The 23,245-nt window shown below is 36.6% G+C and overlaps 1 protein-coding gene and 1 long non-coding RNA gene across 27 annotated transcripts in view; one reads left to right on the top strand and one right to left on the bottom strand.

The window, feature by feature from the left end:
* Positions 1–23,245, top strand: part of LOC117601648 (rap guanine nucleotide exchange factor 2) — a 159,980-nt gene that overhangs the window by 128,463 nt on the left and 8,272 nt on the right. For 5 of the 26 annotated variants that reach the window (XM_034318673.2, XM_034318685.2, XM_034318693.2 and 2 more), the window contains 15 exons: positions 11,969–12,067; positions 15,683–15,895; positions 15,981–16,333; positions 16,408–16,869; positions 16,953–17,245; positions 17,321–17,615; positions 17,699–17,930; positions 18,007–18,311; positions 18,391–18,575; positions 18,655–18,866; positions 18,946–19,177; positions 19,241–19,555; positions 19,634–19,951; positions 20,904–21,020; positions 22,042–22,209. In XM_034318673.2, coding sequence (XP_034174564.1) covers positions 11,969–12,067; positions 15,683–15,895; positions 15,981–16,333; positions 16,408–16,869; positions 16,953–17,245; positions 17,321–17,615; positions 17,699–17,930; positions 18,007–18,311; positions 18,391–18,575; positions 18,655–18,866; positions 18,946–19,177; positions 19,241–19,555; positions 19,634–19,951; positions 20,904–21,020; positions 22,042–22,209 — 3,799 coding nt within the window. The other 21 variants (XR_004580759.2, XR_004580760.2, XM_034318676.2 and 18 more) reach the window with 18 other exon arrangements.
* Positions 4,023–4,905, bottom strand: LOC117601651 (uncharacterized). Its single transcript, XR_004580762.2, has 2 exons — positions 4,566–4,905; positions 4,023–4,221 (listed from the first exon to the last, which is right to left on the bottom strand). It is a non-coding gene; the product is annotated as an uncharacterized LOC117601651 (long non-coding RNA).

The raw sequence follows: 23,245 nt of genomic DNA on the forward strand, positions 1-23,245 counted from the left end.
TTAAATAGTTTTTATATTTAATATTTATTGTAAAGAACCTTTCAATTAGAAATTTTTTAAATTTCACTGAAATTATAATTAATAACAAATATGATAAAATATTGTACAACAAAATTAATATTAGCTTTACAAATTAATTCGGTGCCTATAGCAGACTATCTTAACCCTCGGACCATGGAGAGAGCTCCAAGTTTTTAAATTAGCTTCATTTTTTAAATTATACACTATTCTTTTGAAAATTATTCTTTCAATATATGAAATCCTTTCGTTTAAAAATTATGTTTTGTAAGTTTGGGTCTCGATTGACCCAGATTCTATTTTCCCGTGCTTTTGAAAAGTGTCGCGAAAATATAATAATCCAAACGATTATTCCAATAATTAGAGTATAATATAATTAAAAAAAGGAAAAGAAAAAATTTCAAATTATGGCGGAGTCCACAGAACTATAGAAAAATATATATTAGTTTCTACAATTCCTAAGAATTTCTCGTTTAAACAGGAAACAATTTCCGCAAATGGAACATCCCTGTTCCGACTTTCGAATTACCGAAATCGAATTCGAACTTTTGCCGAGTCTCGAAAAGGGTTGGTATTTTAAGTCGTCTTCGAGCTCGCTTGCGGTTGACACTTCGAGATAGTGGCTGTGTGTTGTGCACACACGAGTCGGGAACGAGAGGAGAGAGAAGAGAAGAAGAAGAAGAAAAAAAAAGAAAAATTAACATCCGCGGAGAAGATAGCGGGCTTATCGTCCGTATGCCAGACAACCGGCACCAGTCGAGTTTCGTACCTCGATCGGCTTAGACGAAATCGTCTCGGGATCCGTTCAAGTTTTATCCTTAATCCTCGATCGATCCTCATCGTGCTCTAATTTCACTCTAAAAAACATTGTGTTACGTTACAGTGAATGAAATCTAGGAATTTTCCGCGAATCAACGCGTTCGAAGAACATGAAACAGTGAACGGTTCGTGCTCTCTTGTGATATCGTTCGTTTCCGAGGATTTTTAGCTGAATAAACAAGGGTTCTGTAATTTAAAAAAGAAGAAAGGTGATTTCGAAAGTCTGTGCTATATTTTGGAATATCTTTGGATTGGATTGAACCGTGGAATAGGAATTTTTGTTGATCTTTTTGGACTGGTAGTTTCTTCTTTTGTGCAACGAAGCATTTTCTGAAAATATCGAAAAGGTTTAGAGATTGGGCCGAAAAAGTGATTCTATTAAATTTTGAATTCTCTGTAAAAGTGACTTTGATAATAAGGTTTTTGATTTTCGAAATGGTTTTTGTTATCTTGTAATTTTATTATCTGCTTAATCGCTTGTACTTATCTGCATTATTGTCTCATATGTATTTTTGTTCTTTAGGTTGTTTGATTAGCTGTATCTTAAATGAATAATTTCAAATTTTTCATACTTATTTGAATAGATATTATTGAAGTCGATTGTAATTTTTTTTCCTTGTTTCAATTTAATTATTTGATACATAATCTTCTGGAACAGAGAGATATTTGGTATCTTAGTGAAACATTTCATGGGTCGTGGAATTTGTACTAATTAACCGCTTAATCTTTATTTTTCCACATTTCATATACGTAACAGTGTTACATAAATTCGGATATAAATTAACTTGACACACATTCCTTTAAATTATCTAAAATTCTTATATGTTCTCCAGTAATAATTCATATGGAATTCACTGTGCATTTTTTTAATTAAAAAAGTACAAAATTAATTTATACATCTAATAATTTTTCAAATGATCAACTAGAACTCTAAAGTACTAAAATTTAAGAACACTCATCCATTTTTTAAATAACAATTACCCAAAATACAGATCAGGCTAATAAAATGAAAAAAAAGAAAAAATTAAAATTAATTAAAATTGTCTCAGATTGTGATAGAACAATGTCTTGAAAAATTTGTAGGGGACCGAGTGTAAAAGGAAAAATTATTCGTCGTTTCCCAAAGTTAGCCGGTACATAAAAGAGTAGGCAGGTTCTCGTGAAAAATCTCCCTAAAATATTTACACGGCGATCTCGAGTGCGCCCGTCGCGAGTGTAGAATTATTAAGACGGATAAGAGGGAAGGAGAGACAGGATAAAGAGGAAAAAAATGTAGTGACGGATGCAGTCGCCGAGAAAACTGCCTCGAGGGGCTGCATCGCGAGGATTCGTACGCTCGCTACACGGATGTACGAGCTAAAAATTTCTTCTCCGCCTCGGACCTCCGCGAGTTAAGCCGGAGGAGGGCTGGCGAGCATATTCATACGCGTTCACGCCGGCTGTCTACTTTATTTTCGGTTCTTCCTGCGGACTCCTCTCGTCTCGACACCATTGGCGTCACACAGACCCCGAAAAACTCGTCGCGAGAAACACACCCGTGAAATTCCGCCTCGACGTCGCCTGTCCCTGTCGTCACTGAAAAGCGTTTCCTTTCGTCCCAAAATTGCTACCTCCCTCTTCTAACTGCTCCTTAAAGATCCACCATGTGACTTTGGAAAATTTGAGTAGAGTCCATAATAGACACAATTTTATTATGCATTTGGTTTAAATTTTTGTTTGCTGACAAATTTGCATATGTCAGTGTTGACGTGTTGCATTCATTGCATTCAGTTGCATCCCTAAGATTGCATCTGTAAATGCACAGTAATTTTGATAAATGTCTATGAGGTTGGTTGTTACATTCAAATATTTTATTCATTATTAATGAGATTGAAATCTGCTACAGAAATTTTCTACATTGTTATGTATCCTTTAATTAAGAAGAAACTGTCTTTAATTGTTCCCATGAATTTTTTTTCTTTTTGATTTTTTGACTGAAATTTATTTTGAGGCATTAGAAATTATTGATTATATAACTTTTCACTTCTATTTCACATTTATCGTTTTTAGGAATTATTCTTCACTTAAGTTTGGAGCCTAAACACACTCCTATCTCTACGTTTATATTGTCCTTTGGAGTGGCAGAAAATCCTCTTATCCTTACGGTAGTTTGCACTTCAGATGGCAAGTGGATTCATTTATTTTTCTCTTCCGGTTGGCAGTGATTGTTTTCCTTCTGCGTAGACCACCTGAGTCGGTCCTTTATAGAAATTTTGTCCCAAGAAGAGGTCTAGACTCCACTAGCGGCCCGAAATTTTTCCCCAAATATACGCGGTCGCTTTCTACAACACGTGTTTCAACCATGTGTTACAACGTCCTCAGGTTTCGTATATAAAAATCACGGACAGCCTGAATTTTGTAAGAACGTGTCCAAGAACGAGAGCGTTAGACGACATACTTTCTTTTTTAACAAAAAATACCTTCCTCAGTCGAATTTTGCGATGTTCTTGGAATATGTAATGGTTTTGTTGTAAATTCAACTCGTGTTTGGTACTTTTTCAATGTCTCGAAAAGTGAATGTGTTTTGCTGTTTATTCGAAGGCTATTCAGACTTTTAACCTTCTCCAGAATTTGTAGTAAATTGGATTTTAAATCACTGTTTTCTTTTAAGACTTTTGAAACATCCACTCCGATCAATTAGAATAATTCTAGAATCGTGATTTCCATTTTTGCATTGTCTTATATATATTTTTATTTATTTCTGAAAAATTAAGATTTTAAAAATTTCTCCTTCCCATATAATACCATTTTCTCTTGGAAATCCTATTATGCTCGATATTGTACAAATTAATTAATTGCCTTTAGTATTACGCATATTTTTAAATTTGAATATTTCCCTGGGCCTGTACATTTGAAAAATGGTGCCAATTACCTCGACTTTTTAAAAATAAATCTTCAATTAAAAAAAGGAAAGGCTCAATATTAATTTATGCATCTGATAAAATATATAATAAATATTTTTATAAATAGTTTTTTAGAATTTTGTTGGACTGTAATGTTTCGCATTAATATTAATTACAGTACAATGTGTAACGTGTACTATTGAGTCGATTCTTTCCTTAAAATCATAAATGATATCAAGTAGGTATAACGTAACATATGACGCACGTTTATTCAACTGTTTTGTTGTATGAATAATTTATCACCTTCCTTGGTTTTCTTTATGTCTCGTTCCTTTTAAGAAGAACTATGCCAGCTCGACTGAATGTACCTTTTCTTTTTTTGAAAATAACAAATTTACGTCACAGTTGTTTTACAATTCAAGCTTCTAAATAAGCGAATTATTATTGTCCCTCGGAGCGTTCATTCATGTTACAGAGAAGTTGGATTTTTAAATTTAAAATGCTGCAAATAAAAAGTCCGGCTGTTATTTTAAAAAAGCGATTTTTCTTGGCGAAACGTAGCTTACATAAGCAAAAGTGAATCGCGCGATGAAACTTTGACATTTAACCCACAATACTGTTTTTCATTTTCGAAATAACAACAGAAACTCTATTTTTACTATCTTCTCACATTACCATTTTGACATTTCACAATTTTGAAATAATGTTTATAATTAATCCGACTGAAAGATCAACGCTTAAAATTAGTTTCCGCGCTTTCCAGTGAATTTTATTATTTACTACCTCTTTTACCTCAATTTCATTAATTACAATATTAAATGACGTAGTCTGTATAAATAAATTTACCTCGGAAAGTTCAACGTTCACCCTTTACATTCTTCGTTCTCTTCATAATGTCGAGAGTTGTGAATTATTACGTTATTTTACCATATTTCACTGTTCATTTTCCTGTTTATTCTCTCTGGTTTGTACTCTTCAGATTACAATTCCAACATAATCTCCGTAGATGAAATTAATTAGCAACTTAACTCTCATCTATTGTATACTGTTTATTTTCAAAACATTAATCAAAAATATTGACGTTTGTTCTCTGATTCTATCGATTGCAATTTGTTTAAATGAATTCTATTTGCAATTCGAAGTTCAAGTATTGATCATTTATTTGACTTCTCCAAAAATAAAAGGAATTAATATTCTTTATTATCCTATAGTTTAATTTAAATTTTGTATTTCACTGTTTCGATTAAAATTTCTGTATATTTGAAAAATGGCGCGAGAATATAATAACAATAATAATGACTTAAAAAAAAAAAGGAAGTCAGAATTAATTTCTGCATTATAACCACAACCAAAAAATAATTTTTTAATTATTTTCAATCAAATTGTCTTTAATTATCGATAACAATTTCGATCGTTTGATCGCTGGTTCGTCAAGTGTCGTCGAAACTCACGTTGACGATCGCTGAACGTTCTCCATTAGACTATGATAACACTATCACAGCCGTTCCATTTTACGTGTCCCATGCGATCTAACATCCAGATATCGTGGTCGTGTTCCTCTACGTCACTGTGTGCGTAGTCACGTGACGACCAGTCGAGTCACTCTTTGGCCCTGAAGAATCGTGAACGATTCAGTTTATCGTGACCCGCGATGTGCTCGGGACGGTGCGTTCGTTCTCGGACATAGGCCATTTTGAACGAGTTGGTTACTTTAAAAAATCATCCAAAGATATCCCACTTTTCATATATTCATGATTAGATAGATTATTTGATCATAGACAGTAATTTAGTAGTGACATTTTGAAGTGTGCCATTTTTACCATTAGTTCCATTCGAGCATCGAAGTAATGGAATTTTCTAAAAATAATTCACAGTGGATAAAAGAATATTGGCATTTACTTGAAATAATTTTATTTTACTTAATTTATTAATTTCTAGCGCAGTTTCTATTTTAAAATACCATTTTCATTCTAACTTCTAAGAGTGCCAATATGTCTTCAATCCACTGTATACTTCATACAATTAAATAAATTTACAACTGGAATTAAATAAAAATTTTATCTTCAGTAGATTAAGTGTATCTTTTGGCAATTTTTTCTATTGAAACTCAAATTCTTTCTTGTACCTAAAGAAAGGTGAAAGCCAGAGGATAATTAAGTGCAATTGATAGTTCCGTTCGGTGCATTCTCGTGGTTATTGGAAAAAGTGAGCCTCGAAGAGAAATTGTAACTATTTCGTGATTTTTCTGGTGTAGTTTTTTTTCCAAAGAAGTGATTCAGTGGTTAATACAAGTTTGAGAGAAAGTGAGGAACAAAGAGACGAGAATGAGGGGCAAAAGTGTGCTGAAAGGTACACAGTGAGATGGAGAGGGAAAACAGCGGGGCAACAAGAAACGAAGAATCTTGATCCACGAAGATGTTGAAACACATGAATCGAACCGGACGACCTCGGGTGGTCGTGAGGAAGAGAAAAGGTCGTTCGTTATCCAGAAGCTGGCCCGGTACACCGAGGCCCTTATCGGTCGTCTCGAACGAGGTAAAAAGACTTGTTTCGTAATTAAGGAAGTCGATGGGTATTCGTCTGCTCTCCTATCTTAACGGAGCCACTCTGTTTCTCAATAAGCACTGTAATCAATAAATAATCACTATCAGAGATGTACGAAAGGCACGGTGCATTTATCAGGCTGTTTTAGATAAAATAGCTAATTTATTTGCAACTGTCTAAGTAGTTTGGTCTAAAACGGAGAAATTTAATAGCCAAAAGAAAATTAAGTATTTTAAATTACAAAATTTTAATTGAGTTTAATATCCTTGTATATATTTAATAAAGGATCATGATTAACCCAAACTCTTCAAGCTTTCAAGGCTTAATTGCTTAAATATTTGACTCAAGGAACAATTATATATTAAAGTAGAATCCTCGATAAGAATCTGAGAATTTTTTCAAATTCTGCCCAAACTGCCCAGGAAGAGTTAAAATTCGTCACTCAATCTAAAAGTAAATTGATTAAATATTTCTGTAGACATTTTTATCAAATTTTAAACTTGAAGTTTGCATATCTTAAATGCTATTTTCTGATATTTTTCTGTTGTCAAATCTTGTCAGACTCTTTACCTTTCGAAATCAACAGGCTAATACATATGCCGGTGCAAATATTATTTTGAATTATTTTCATGCTTCAATCGAATGATAAATCAGTGAAATTTTCTTTCGTTAACACTTTTAGGGTTGAATGGAACGTAATAACACCTAGGTATCTAAGTAATAATTTTGTGTTATTTTCAACAAATTTTAGTTTTATTTTTGGCAACATTCTTTAGATGCCTGTTAATAAATTATACGGCAAAAACAGTGTTGCACATGCTTATTCAATTTGCATAAAACAGTCATAAGAATAGACGGTGCTGAAAATAGATAGATGTTAATATTCATAAGATATTCACGATTTTAAAAATGGTTTGTATTGATTATTGATTGAAGGGTATCAAAAGATATCCTTGGTCAAATAATTTTATTGATTATTCGCCAATTGTGGTAATCTTCCATTCATTCAGTTTTTTATCATTTCGATTTCATACTATACATAAAAATAGATTAACAGTGGCCTTCGTTAGAAAAAATGAAAGTATTATTCAGTTATTTTATTGAAAAATAATTCAATAAATATCTATTAGGTATACAAATTTATCCGATGCCTTTAGCGTTATTTAAATTTGAATATTGTTCTCGCGCTTCTGTGTATTTGCAAAGTGACGCGAAAATACAAACAGCAATAAAAATTCTTTCAATAATAATTGAAATTACTATGGCTTTTAAAAAATAAATTTTTAAATGAAAACCCAAAAAGGAAAGTACAAAATTCATTTGTATACCTAATATTTAACATTTTATTTTGTAAGTACCAAAAAAAAATCCAAAAATTTATACGTGACATGGCTAATAGGTGATACATTTATTTTTATAAAAATTTAAAATTTTTAGGCATTTTTTACTTTTTGTTAAAATTGATTGGATTAAATCTTCGGTTGAACGTTAGACGCTTGTAGTTACGCTTAGTTTCCCATTGCTTGTCAAAATGAATAATTAATACTCTTCCGATAATCTCATCATTCGGTCGTAAAAAGTTTATTGAAAACGAAATGGAACGGGTCAGCATCCCGTTCACAGGAAAAAGCAAGGCGCGTGTTGGTTGCACACGGTCGCGCGCGTGTATGCGCTCGCCCACGCGTAGTCGAGGAACCCACGCAAAACGTGAATACATAACGAGGACGAACGGAAGATAAAGGAGGAAGGAATGCAAGAAGACAATCGTTTATTATCGAAGGATCCGTTCGTTATTGTCACGAGAGAGCCGAGCTTTTCGCACGGATCCTGCATTCACGCGTGCTTAATCACTATTATTACGACTTATGAGCTTTTTCGACTCATTTATTCTCGCCAAATGAACTTGACTTCATGTAAAATATCACATAGCAGAATTTAGTTATCTCTTCTTTTGAATTTGGATGGGATTTACCGATTAATTAAGGAAAGTAGATAAAATTTGGAAATTTATTTCCTAGGAATTATTAAATGAAAAATTTAGATTTTTTCAGAGGATATGGAATTTAATTAACACCTCTTTTTGAAACAATGAAACATATTAATTAATCAAGGAAGGTTTAAATATTCTTGAACTTTGTGAATCAAAAGCAAAAAGTAAGATATAGATACTTAAATAGTTATACAATATTTTTTCAATTTTTTAACATTGTATAAATTATACAACAATTTCCTCCTATAAACTAATATAAAGAAAAAAAATCAATTACCCATATCAGCATGTAAGCCTGTTGCAAAATGATTCAATTACAAGCATTGACCTGACACAGTAAGAAATTGTTTTACAGTGTCACGGGCATCAAATTGCCAAACCGTAAACTAAGAAGACATCGAACACTTATTATTCGCAGAGTGGAATGTAAAAACATGCTGCGTTAGCAATTTAACTTCGAACGATTGTTTATAATTTGTGCATTACGTAAGAGAATGCACATTTTCTGCATTGGCTGTTGGTGAGTTGCGTCAGTGGAGCTGGTGCTGCATTTCGCGACTGTCCAGCTCTTAGTTTGCGAACCATTCGCGATTATAATTCGCATATCGGCAAACAGAGCGTAGCGCGTGATCCATTTTATTTCCCTTTTGCGCGTTTGTTTACTCGCTCAAATGGTCGCCATTCAAATAGTATTAAAAAATGATTTTTTTTTTCTCTTTTGTTACTTGAAGGGTTAAATTACTTTGACCATAATTCGTAAAGTATCCCATTTTGGGGAATTTATTTCTATTAGATGCCATTTCTTTTTTCTTAATTGAAGATTTATTTTTAAAAAGTCGTAGTAATTCCAGTTATTGAAATAATTGTTATTATAATTCTATTCTCGTGCTATTTTTCAGATACAAGAAACGCGAGAAAATATTAAAATTTAAAATAGTAATTAAGAAAACGTAATACCAAGGGCAATAAATTAATTCGTATACCTAATAAAAATATTTAGAAATTTTATTTTCAATTTCTTTTCTTTGAAAATAAATGATTTCTGAAGTAAAATATTAAATGAATCTATTGTCTAACACAAGATCTTTAAAATATTTTTCAAATAAAGAACTATTTCTTTGCAAAAAAGAAATTAGTTACATTAGAACTAAAGTGACATTTTTTAAATTGATTAAAGTAGTCTAATTCTTTGAATAATTGATAATGATAGAATCAGCTGTTTTAATTAACAGAGCTGGAATGATACGTGTAACATACTTTCACCTGAACCAGATTTTAATGTTAAGCTGTAGCTAAGGATATGAATGAGGTAGATATAAAAGAGAATATTAATTAGCTGGTTTAGACAAGTTGTAGCAAGTGATCGATAATTAGAATACTCGTTTGATTATCCATTTATTACACTGTTGAATGATAGAACGTATAAATAAATCTTCACATTATATAAATCACAAGGAAATAATCAATAAAAACGAAAAGAAAGATAAAAAGATGTAAAAGTTGAAAATTTAAAAATAATAAGGTTTATGATTTTAAGAAAGTTTCAATTCCAAGGAAAATAGAATTGTTGACTGCTTAAAATATTGTGAATAAAATAGCACTGATTTAAGGATGAGTAAGGTTTGATAATGTGATGCAACAACTGCTTTTAATTGGTCAAGGATTTTAGTATTCCCTTTCAAAAGAGCAGCATTCAATCCCATGCGAACGCAATGCACGCAGCTGGTTAAATTTGCTAAGTTGAACATTAATTAAACAAACCTGACCGACTTTTCCAAATGATATTTCATATGAAAAAAATGTGTTCAATAATCTTTATACATTTTTAATCTTGTATTTCAATTTAATTAAAAAATGAGTTAATTAAACCAATGTATTATAGTATGCTCTTCACCTACATTGAATTTAAATGCATATTCAGCATTGTAAAAGTTAGAAATTGCAGAGTTTCAAACAGTAATTTAAATTGTTCAATTATATTTATTTGTATTTGGTTGCTCAAAGAAATTAACTTTATTTTGTATTCTGTTACATTTCAGCTAGAATAGATAACAATAGATTTAAAAAATACAAATTTCTTACCACACTTACAATCACACTTCTAATGATTTTTCTAATAATTTTTTTTTTGTAGTAGAACTAACAATTTTGGAAAAAACTTTGCAAAATGGTTTCGGATTTTATTTTCTAATCTAATACAATACAATATCCACACTAAGAAACCAATTAAAAATACAAAAATCAGTGGATCCAGTCTATGGAGTTTTGCGTGTCATTGTTTTCAACGAACAGGCAAAAATTTCGTGTCCGAACAATGTAGCGCCGCTAACGAAAGGTGTTTCGCTAATTTCCGGCGTGTCGGGCACAATATTTTTCGCGACATGCGCCGCGTTTCGCATCGGTTGTCCCGAATCGAATCAGCGTATCATCGACCGATGGAAATTCAGCTTTCGTCACGAAAATTGGCTAAATACTCGTTCTCTGACAATCGAGTCGCGAGGGAGCGGTTCTGTGAATGGCGAGTATAATCGGTGTATCTACCGGAAGTCCGGCCTACGGGTTCCGGCCCGAGGCGAGCACGCTCATCTCGTTGTCTCTTACGCGTTTTTTTTCCTTTTATTTTTTTGTTTTTTTTTTTTCGTCCACATTGTCCCGACAACGAGCTCCATTGCCTGTTGACCGAAAAAAGAACAGGCAACCAGGAGTTGACGCAGCTGCGGAATGTCGAGCGCATCTGCAGGTGCAAGCGGATTAGATTATCAACACGATGTGCTTCCTTGTTGAAACACACCGTTGCATGGTTGTTTGTGGAGGTGGTGTGTATTGGTAAAGAAATTCGTGGCATGTTTCTTTGTTGAGGCTCGTCTTAAATTCTCCTCCTCCTTTGTTTAATGTTAGACAGTAGTGCAACCATGAAATCAGAAGGACCAGTTAACCCTTTTATTCAGATATCAAAAATTCTCTTTTTTTAAATAAATATCTGCCTGAACATTTTCGAAAATTTCAAAGAATATTGTCGAGAATCAGAACCGGATTAGGATTTCTGAGACTCGGGGCTATTACACCTTCGAAGCCCCTCGTGGTCAATAAGGTTTAGTCGTTAGAATTGAAAGGGTTAAAAAGGGGAAAAGTAAGATCGAGAACTCCTTCGATCCGGTGCTATTGGGACTAAATAGAAATGGAAAAATATTAGACGTATATTATTAACATACTAATAGAGTATGAAAAAAATCTTGTTGATCCCCCATGGCACAATTATGATCAGGTCATTTAATTTTTTAAAATACTCTATATACATTTTATTTAGAATTGCTTGAAAGGAATTAAAAGTAATACCATCACCATTCAGGTCACCGATACCGATTCTTCGACCGGTTTGAAATAACCTAATTAAACTAATCATCTTCGATCACCGTGGGAATCAGCACCTTTCTACTCAAAGTCGAAGAAAGTTTTCTGAATAAATTCCTGAAAGTTTTATTCGAGTATCTTAATCGAGCCAATGCATATTAAACAATTCCTATATTTTTAAGCTTCCAGTCGACTGCAGTGTTCCGTGTGTCAGGAAAGGTGAAAGGTTAATACAGAACCGGAACACCTGGGGCGTATATTGCACGAATCAGATTATCAATAAAATACGATTTACGCGTGCGAGCGCCGTTGTCATAAAATAGTTAGTCGGTGTAATTAAATTTTATTTTCATTCTTTTTGCAGATCGACTATCCGGAAGTGCATGGAGGAAGGATGCATCGACCACCGCACCCCCATCCCATAACCGACCATCGACAGGTCAACCTGGTCTTCGATGATACGGTAAATGTTTATTTTCAAACTATTCTCTTTTCTACAAATAGAAACGAAGGTATATTTTCAACGCTTAGTTGGCCTCTCGACCTGAAGTTGCAAACAGTATTGCAAATATATTCAATTTAAATATTTAAAAATTCATATAGGAATTTATTGATTTCGGTCCTGATTCAGGCAACTATCAATTTATTACTGGTAGTTTTTAGAGGTGTACGAGTACCCGAAAATATCGATTCCGGTCAGCTCGGGTCGGATACTCAAAAATATAAATGTGCGAGAACTCGAAAATTTCGGGTACTCGAATCAATCGAAATAATTTTCGACCCGACTCGAGTATCGCGTACCCGAAATTTTCGGATCCTTGCATATCTATATTATCGCAAACCCGATCCGAGTATCGAGTACCCGAGCGCTCGATAAATCCCTGAATTTGAGAAAAATATCCATATAAAAAACTCAAACACCATAAATAATATTTTTTTTTCCATAAAATTATCTCCACGTTGAAATTACTTGTTCAATTGCAAGGTAACATGCTCGTACGTTTTGTTTCTATCGATCAGAATCAATAGCTGGTAGTGTATACATCAGCGGTAATATGACAGAGATTTATAGCCGTTATCTATCGCTAGATCGAAGCATATGCACTTTTGCTTATCATCTTGTTCGTTACGGTTCACGATCATTCATCTTGCGTCATCGTGCGCGTCATTGATAGAAAGTTTCGTAGCCATCGATTCGCTAGGTGTGGACGGGATATCCACGTGTTTCCGTTGATCAGAAAGGACGTCAAAAGAGTAGGGAGAAAAAAAAAAGAGAGATAGAGAACCGCGTTGAATGCAACGAGTGGCAAAGTTTTGAGGCAGCTTTTTCTCTCGCTGCACGCTTTCTCATGCATTTCAAATGCACACCCGTCCCCCGTGAAGCGAAGTTTTATCAGTCCGTGAATATTCTTATTTGCCTCGACGCGTACAGACGGAGAATTTCCTGGCTGGAAGAGTAAATAGCGATCGTCGTAAAGCGAGAAAAAGCTTTTCCTACCGGAGAAAATGGAACATAATACGAGATACGATTTACTTGGGTGTTATAGTCGAAGTAGATCATTTTTTCTTCTGTTACGAACATTCTTTTTCTTATTTTATTATCTTTCGAACATAGCTGAAAAAATAATGACTATTTTATATTTGAATAATTTCCCGCGTTTCTGTATATTTGAAAAGTGGCGCGAAAATATAGCAATAATAATAATATTTGAAATTTTGGGTTAATTTTTGAATTGTAAAATTAAATTTCACGTGTTAAAAGTCTTTTTATGTTAATTACTTAATAATATTAGTTTTTAAACGCCTGTCATTAATGACCCACTATAACACTCAACTTACTGTATTATCAAGCAACAGTTATCAGCATGATTAAAGAAGTACAACGTTAAGATTTAGATCTTAAATACAACTTCTCTTCCATTTTCCCGGTTGGAAAAAGTTTTAAAACGCCTTTCTCCGGATCGAAAGTTCGTTAAGGCGCAGCCAGCGCGCCAGTAAGATGATCTACATTAGAGTGTCTCTCCCCAAAGAGTCTCCGGAATGCACATTGGCGGTATGCACTGGTATGCCAGTGTCTTTCCCGCTCGAGTAGGAAGAAACTGAATGGGAGAAGCAATTTGGAAAGTCTGTGGACGCAGGGACAAAAGGAAAAGTGAGACATGAGCACGACATAACGGGTCGTATAAATCATCCGTCGGGTCGGCCAGTGGCCTTTGAGCAGTTACTATCCGCTGCTTTGGATGCTTTGAGCAGACCGGTACTCTTTTCTCCCGTGTATCCTCCGTCTCTCTCGATCGTTTACCGACTGACGATTGACCGACCGTCGACTCCTTAAGCTCGTTTCACAAGATCGTCCTTTAAGCCCCATCGCTTCGGCACCGCTAACAGTATATCGTCTCCAATACACTCGAAGAATTTTTATATAACAGATCTTCGCAATTGTAACTGATGAATTGCTACTCGATGCAATCAACTGGTTGTCCTTGTCGATACGCGATTAATATTCATGGAAAATTGTTTTATCTACGAAGTTTCATCGAACTACGACGTTTCCTTTCGATAATTCTCATTCCATTTCCTTTTTTTCTTAATGAGAGGATGGGTTGATAATTCAGTAAAGGTACGAATTCATTTGACATTTAAAAGGGTGTCAGAAATAGCTCCGTAAACGTGCTCGATATTTAAAGGCGTACATAGTGAAATACATAAGGGCATTATAGAAAATTAGATCCAGAAGCAATATGTGGTCGATAATTGACTATTAACGAGCTGGAAGCTGGGTGAAGCGAAAAATTTCGACAGACATTTTCGTCGCGTCATCGAGAGAAGTGTTTTGTTAGTAGCACGGTCAGAAGCTACAGGTGGGCCCCCCAACGTGCGCCCCCCTGTTGCGACGGACCTGAAGCTTGCCTCTCGGTTCGGTCACGTGACCCTATGCTTTCGAAGGGAATGCCGGTGGCTGGACGAAGGGTGGGGGAGGGACAAGAGGCAGTCCCATGTCCGCTACTCCGCTAAGCTGACGGCCCACGGCACGGGGGCACACCAGACGCGCCACGAGCTTCGTAAACGCACACAAAGAAGATCACGTCTCGCGTTCCGTGTATTATATACGCTCGCATATGCACTCGCGAACGGGTGCTACGAGTTGGCCGAGTTCGATCGAAATTCCTCGGGGAGACAACGAGAAGAAAATGTGGTCGGACGGTGTTTCTTTCTCACATTTAGTCTCATGATCGAACGCGGAAGAGGAGAGAGCGTACCGAGCAAGTGCCATTAGTAAGGATAGGATGGACGCCTTCGGCATATACCAAGTGAGTCTGACGATCTCCCGCGGTCTCAAAATGGCCTTGGTTTACCGTCATACTTTTCACGTTCCCGTGATTTTCTACAAACGTTTCGTTACCATGAACGATCGCCTCTTATTATCGTCGGATGACAGATGTCACGATGTTTTTGTTTAGACAATACATGATACATATTTCTGTCTCTTTCCCTCCGTGCGTGTTTTCTGGTCGCTCAATGTTGCGTGCGTGATGTCATGTCTGGCAACCTAACCTAACTTACGAGTAGAGCTGTCTCCATCACGCCCATTCCTGGTACTATTCCGTAAACGAGCACCGCTCGTAGAACCCATGTTTTTGTCCTACATGTTTCTTGATCCCGTTCCTTGCAGCTTCCTCTTCACGATTGACAGATCGATGTCGATCCATGGATGATAGATCGTTCCGCGTTGTTGTAGGATTTAAAGAAAAAATCTTTGATCGAAGGGTGCATTAATATTTTCTCTTGGCATTGCACCGTGTTTTTGTTTATATTCCCTATTACATCGATATATCGCGGCAAAAAATGAATTGCTTTGTATTAAAATCATTTGAGATAAACATTAATGTAAACACATTGTAATTTACATACTGAAGTAATAAAACGAATGTTGATCATCTTTAATTAATGCAGAAGTATTACAGTGTATGTTACATTCAATATTAAGCTATTTGAGTACAATTTACAAACAATATATACAGTAAAATATATTTATTACAATGTATATAACTAACTGAAATATTTATTTTCTTTACAGTTTTCTCAAGGCCTGACAGGCAGGCCAGAGCTGTACCAAAAATCCAACAGAAGCAGCCATTCGAGTGACACAAGTTCAGCGTACAGTGGATCAGACACAATGACATCTGTACAAAGTTCATTAGATGCTGATGCAGATGATGTTGATCTGTCAGGGCTTGTTGAATCCATAGTGGACAGTGATGAGGAAGAAGATCTTGCAGAGAGTATGGATGTAAGCGGATATTTAAATTCCATAGAAATCTAAACTGCATAATTTAAGAGGGTAGAATTAACAGTCATTATCATTATTGTTTCAGAGTTTGACTGTCCGTGATCCAGTCAGAGAATGTTTAGAGAAAGATCCCATGGAAAGAACTGAGGATGATATAGAGACACTGTTAGAATTCACGCAACAATTGAAGGCCTTTACAAATATGACTTTGGCAGTGAGAAGAGCGCTGTGCGCTGTGATGGTGTTTGCTGTGGTGGAACGTGCTGGTATGATAGTTTTAAATGATGGAGAAGAACTGGATAGTTGGAGTGTGCTCATTAATGGTGCAGTGGAAATTGAGCATAGTAATGGAGAAATTGAACAGTTACACCTTGGTGACAGTTTTGGAATCTTGCCCACTATGGAAAGGCTTTTGCATAGAGGTGTCATGAGAACAAAGTAAGCATTGCACGAAGGAGGTTCCTCATTTTATTAGAACTCTCGTTATTAAATAAACAATTTCTCTTTCACAGATGCGACGACTGCCAATTTGTATGTGTCACACAAGCGGATTACTTTAGAATTCAGCATCAAGGAGAAGAGAATACGAGGAGGCACGAAGAAAACGGAAGGGTGATTTTAGTCACTGAATTGAGGGGTGCTTTAGATGGTGGAGCACGAAGAGGTCATGTAGTGATTCGTGGAACTCCCGAACGTTTAATGTTACAACTTATCGAAGAAAACAGTATTACCGACCCAACTTATATAGAAGATTTCTTATTAACTCATCGAACATTTATTGATAGTCCTTTATTAGTTGCAAGTCAATTGTTAGAGTGGTTTGATCAATCACAAGTCAGGGACAGAGTTGCTCGCGTAGTACTTCTTTGGGTAAATAATCATTTCACGGATTTTGAAACTGATCCATCGATGATGGAGTTTTTAGAAGCGTTTGAAACTGGATTGGAAAGAGAAAAGATGCAAGGTCAACAAAGGTATGTTTTATTTTCAGTTGATATTATACGAATGTTGTAACTACTACAGAGTACTGTAATTTAAATATCATTTAAAATTACAGATTATTAAATATCGCGTGCGCGGCAAAAGCAAGAACGCGAAACGTAACGTTAGCAAGGCCTTCCAGGGATGAGATCCTGCATTTTAGTATTTTAGGGGGATACGAAAGGGGTTTTGGTATTTTTATTTCAAAAGTCGATAAGAAATCGAAGGCCGAGGACGTTGGTTTGAAACGAGGCGATCAGATTTTAGAAGTGAACGGACAGAGCTTTGAGCACGTGAGTCACGCCAGGGCTCTTGAAATTTTAAGAGGATCCACTCATCTCAGTATAACTGTTAAATCCAATTTACTTGGTATGTGCAGCCTTTTGAAACTAACAATCCTGTATAATACTATTTCTATACGAGCAATATAAATTATTGTTGTAGCGTTTAAAGAAATGCTTCAGATGCCAGACGATTCGCCGAGGCCGCGGGGAAGAGCGAATAAGCCTGAGATTTCAAGACTACAAACCGATCCGCGCGCAAGGTTGTCCACCCATGTGGATCCGATAACTCCAGTTAATCCTCTGGTGGGCGGTGTTCCATTATTAATTCCCGATTCGAATGTTTCTCCGTGTAAAGATGCTAAAAAGGAGCATAAAGGATTCATGACACTTGGACCGAAAAGGAGATTACAGAAAGCTCTAATGAAAATGAATATACTGCCAAAGAATACTATTAAGTGAGTTCCACAAATACATTTCTATTATCGAGTCTTCATATAAATGAATACTGTACATTAAACATCGTAATTCTTTTTTACAGCGATGGTGTACATGTAGATGATCCCCTCGCACCTCCTCACACACCACCGGGAACAACAGGACTCGCACAGACTACTAATCTTTATCACTCCAAAAGTAATCCCGATCTTACGTCGTTGTATTGCTACGACGACTTAAGGGCGCCCGATTATCCTGAACACGTTTTGAAAGTTTATAAAGCCGATCAAACTTGTAAATATCTTCTTATTCACAAAGAAACAACAGCGCACGAGGTGAATATATATTTAATATGAAAAAATATGTATAGGACTAAAGAATCTTATTTATATGCTAATGCATCACTTCCAGGTGGTAATGCTTGCTCTGCAAGAATTTGGTATAACCGAGAGCAGTTCGAATTTTTCTTTAGCCGAAGTCAGCGTCGGAGAAGGGGGTATGATCAAACAGCGCAGGTTACCCGATCAATTACAAAATCTCGCAGAACGAATCGGCCTGAGTTCTCGGTATTATTTAAAGACCAATGGTATTTCGGAGACATTGGTAGCTGACGAACAGGCACCTGAATTGATTCGCGAATCTCAGGTTCATTTCTTGCAATTAAATGCCGTTGAAGTTGCCATTCAGTTAACTTTGCAAGATTTTAGTATATTCAGGTAAATGGAATAACTTTCACACTCCATTGTTCATACTGTTATTTTTATATATATATATTTATTTAAATATTATTATTAGACAAATTGAATCTACGGAATACGTGGATGATTTGTTCGAGCTGAAAAGCAGATACGGAGTACCTATGCTTAGGCAGTTTGCGGAACTAGTCAACAGAGAAATGTTTTGGGTTGTGACGGAAGTTTGTTCCGAGCACAATCTCGTTCGACGTAGTAAAATAATAAAACAATTCATAAAAATAGCACGTGAGTTCCCTTATTCGTCAACCATTAAAACGTGCACGGTTTACGATACGCGGTTTCTCATGTCCCTTTTAATCAACAGGACAATGTAAGGAGTGTAAAAATTTCAATTCCATGTTTGCGATCGTGTCCGGTCTGGGTCATGGGGCTGTCTCAAGACTACGAGCTTCTTGGGAAAAACTGCCAAGTAAATATCAGAGGCTCTTTAGCGACTTGCAAGAATTAATGGACCCCAGTCGCAATATGAGTAAATACCGGCAATTGGTGGCATCCGAGCAAACACAACCTCCTATAGTAAGTTACATCTCTTTCATAAAAATTCTCCCATCATTAAATAATATGATAATAACATTGCGTTTCATTTTATGTTTAGATTCCGTTTTATCCAGTGGTGAAGAAAGACCTGACGTTCATACATCTGGGTAACGACTCGAGGGTGGAGGGTTTGGTGAACTTTGAAAAATTGCGAATGATCGCGAAGGAAGTGAGAACGTTAACAAACATGTGCTCTTCGCCTTACGACTTATCAATAATGTTAGAAAGAGGCGGCCAACCACCCAGTTCAGCAATGGTCGCGTTAAATCAAATGACGACAGGGAATCAAGGTAATGCAATTGAAGTTTGTAGAAACAGGGCAAAAATTGTGACGTTTCGTTTTTACTAAACAGTGTTACAATGTCCAGGAGGACAGACGGCGACGGTGAAAAGGCGGAAAAAGTCGACAGCCGCGCCAAACCCGAAGAAAATGTTCGAGGAGGCGCAGATGGTTCGACGAGTGAAAGCGTATCTCGCCAATATGAAAGTCATCACGGACGAGGAGCGGTTACACTCTCTTTCCGTCGAGTGCGAACCTCATGCAGGAGCTGTTGCAGTGGCTGCTGCGGTACCCCTTAGTACAAGCAGAGGAAGAAGGCATCCTTCTCCTACTTTATCAACCACGAGTAGTGCCAGTAGCACCAGCGAAGGTAGAAAGAGTATACAAGGTAAATTTATTTCATTTTAATTCGAACATTATTTCCATAAGATTTTCTTTGAAACTAATTGTTATGTAATACGTTCAGGTACAAAGTTCGGAGCAGCATCGCCACAGGCTGTACGAAAAATGTTGGCTCTCTCCGACCCTCACAAAACTCGTCCATACCAACCTAAACATTGTCCACCACCGCTTCCAGTACCAGGATTAGCCCTGCATTCCAGCGGACTGGAGCCTAGTCCTGGTGCACCTAGGAGAGTAGGATCTGGTAGCCGAGTTCCTATGCATGAGCGATCCCATAGCGATACTCCTTCCAGTTTACCACCGCCTGTTGATCTAAGTGCCGAAAGTAGTAGCGTAACCAGCCTGAGCAATCTTCAGCCGTTAAGAAAAACGTTGACCAGCGGTAAGTTGATCAATTTCGACACTTAAAATGGTTCGAAACGAGATGCTGTCAATCGAAGCGACCGTGTTATTCTTTAAAGCATTCGACCACAACGGTGCTTCTTTTCTGATTGTTGATTTTTAAATATTCTTTGACGGTGATAGATTATAATGGACAGATCTCGTGAAGTACCATCGAGTGCACCCTTCATTGCTCGTGACCATACACACTGGTCAGGTTTCGCAAATCTAAGAAACTTTCATTTTATATGCACGCTGCACAGCCGTTTACGCAATTCATAAATGTTCCATGTTTATATTTAGCTTCTATCCATTTTACACGCATCTTGTACGCCGATTATCGTAGCTCGCGCTTCTTTTCGATCAATATTATCGTTCCGTGTTTTTTTATACATGCCATGGTACTGAATTACCCAGGGCGAAGAGCGTCTATGTTAGATCACTCACCATGGGACATACGGATGCGTGAATCACATCCTCGTACGATTCCACTTTCAGAGAGCATTACAGATTCTAGCCTCGTCGAATTAACTTAATCTCAAAATTTTTTTTCTAAGCTGTCAAATCTTCGGATCGATGACTATAAGATTGAACAAAAGTTTACTTTTTTCAGGAAACGGTACTTTTTTTAAAATACAATTTTAAACGCTTCTTTGCTCGAAGTAGCTGTTATAGTCGCTTACAGAAGAATGATCCTTAGTAGGCGTGCATCGAAAAACAAACGCTGTGCGAGCGAGATTGTTAATCTTGATCAAATCAACAATCGACGTTCTTAAGCATGAGAGAGAGAGAGAGAAAGAGTGAGAAATTGTGAAAGTGAGTTACAGATGTCACGTGTCCAATGAATACGACTAACATTTGTTAGATGATTAGCAGTTAGCGGGAGAGAGCAGCAGGGCGAGAACTCGGCTAGAATGTGTAGTGATAGAAGTGTCTTGGGGACGTGTGCGTAGGTTCGGTGACGAGCAGTGACAGTGGTCACAGTACACAGCTGGACAGCCACAGTGGAAGCAGCGTGGAAGCTGGTGGTAGTCCACCTCCACCTCAAAGACGTCATTCCGCCATGCAAGGTACGTAAAACGAGAACCAGAGCAAAACATCAGCAAAAGATATGAAAAAAAAAAAAAGAAAAAAAAAAAAAAGAAACATTCACAAGCTCGTGCTCATAACCTTGTCTTCTTTCCCATTTACCCGTAAAACCGTAGACTAGAAGGTAGAAGCAAAGAATAAGAATCTGGAGTGGTCCGATTCATAAAGTTTGCTTTTGATTTATCCTTTTGAAGACCACGTGACCACGTGACATTTCCCGTGAATACGATTGGGTGTTACAGATTGAGTCTCTGTTTTTAGTCATTTATTTATTTATTTTAAAAAGAAAGAGTACCCAAGTAGTGTGTGATATTATTTATTAGTAGTTAGTAAATGAGAATGGAACGGTGTGACATTATTTGTTGTACGTATATACACACATGATTAATCCTTGATTAAATTTTTTTTTTTTTTTATTCCTATTGTTTTTAATGTCTGTTCACACTACCGGTCGTTCCTCTAGAATCGAGTGTGAAGATAAAAACACGTATGTCCCATGGCCACTCATCTTCATTCTCTCTTGTCTATGGTTAGCCGAGAAAACTCCGATGGAACTTGAGCCGTTATACATATCGTCCTCTGTTCTTTTTTATCATCCTCCCCGGTTACTTTATTTATTTAATCGTTTAGCCGAGCGTTGCGCCCGATAACGTAGGTAAACGTGCTTTATAGCCGCTTTTATCTCGGACTTCCGATTGCTTTTCAGTACATTTATCGCTTGAAGCTTTTCACAGAGACTCGCTTCTTTACGCAGCAAGGGGCATTTCATGCATATTATACGCATAACCCGGGGATATATTTATACAGACACTTCGACCCAATTATCGCGATCTTTGCACTCGCGGTACTCACTGTAAGACATTTATTCCTTCGCGTTCAGGAATTCTAGATTTTTTATTATTATTCATTTACAAAAAAAAAAAAGAAGAAAAAATAATGAAACGGTGCGAAATTGTACATTTTGTAAAGAAACATATCGTATGTGGCCTGTGTGTGGTGCAGGGTCTGTTATGAGAGGTGGTGCACCTCCGTTCCCTCACGCGGTAGCAGTGTTACCTCCGCTTCCTGCCAACCACAACCAGAATCAAAACCACAATCATCATCACCACCACCACCATCACCACCAACATTATTACGATCATCACCATCACCAACCCCAAAATCCTCAAGGTGAGTCCGCGATTGTCTTGCCTGTCTTGAGTTTCTCACCTGCAATTCGCCTGTGTGATCTATATTTTCGTAGAACTACTTTTACGTTGTTTCTGGTAAAAATAGAAATTTTTTTATTTTTGCATGATATATAAAAAGGAGTATCTTTGGTAATGGAACGTAAGAGATGTAAAATTGTGTATAGATGTAATCTTAACTAATTTTGGGTATTTGCATACGGTGTTCTTTTTTTACTGGAAACAACGTGTCAGGTTTGAGGTGTATTCGTTCATGTGTACAGCGATGCGTTAGCTTTAATCTGTATTAATCGCTTGCTCGAAGAGTTGACGTGTGCACGCTAATAACCACGTGAGTATTGGTATCTCCTTGCTTGCTACGTATGTCGTGTGTGTGTTAGGAAGTGTGTTGCATCGATCTTGTTCACCGTGTATCGCGTTTTCTTAGGATTAACGGAAAAACGAAGGCTTCTTTTCAGGGTTTATTAACTGGTTCTCTGTGCTTTCCTTTTTTCTTGGGCTGGACTATGCCGGTGTATAGAGTTCTCTATTTAAACCCGTTCGTCTCTCGAACGGGCCTTCTGAACGAGTACAACGAGTCCTATTATTTTTTATATTTATGTTAATAGTGTGATAACGATAGCACTATTGAAAGGGTTAAGTGGATGGAAGAAAATTGAAAATTCAATAAAATTCAAAGCATTTATTTTCTTAGAATCAGATACAATTCTATTTTTTAATTTAAGCTTATTACTAAAATTTTGTACACTTATACAGTACTGAGCATAGTAGGCTTCTCTAGGGAAGATCGCTTGGCCCCCTCCCATCGCTTGGCCCCTCCTCCGGTAGGCGATGGAGGGGGAAGACTCCATATATATACCGTAGTTCACCAGAGTCCATAACTGCGAAAAGACCAATTTTCGTTCTTCGCGCTTCTCCAGTGCGCATCTTCGCTCTGATTGGCGATACTCCCAAACGAAGTGGAAAGCGATTAGCAGAGAGCTCGCTGCGTTCCCCCACCATCTTCCAACCTGCGCGTC

Source organism: Osmia lignaria, chromosome 6 (genome assembly GCF_051020975.1).
Source record: "Osmia lignaria lignaria isolate PbOS001 chromosome 6, iyOsmLign1, whole genome shotgun sequence".
Taxonomy (NCBI): domain Eukaryota; kingdom Metazoa; phylum Arthropoda; class Insecta; order Hymenoptera; family Megachilidae; genus Osmia; species Osmia lignaria.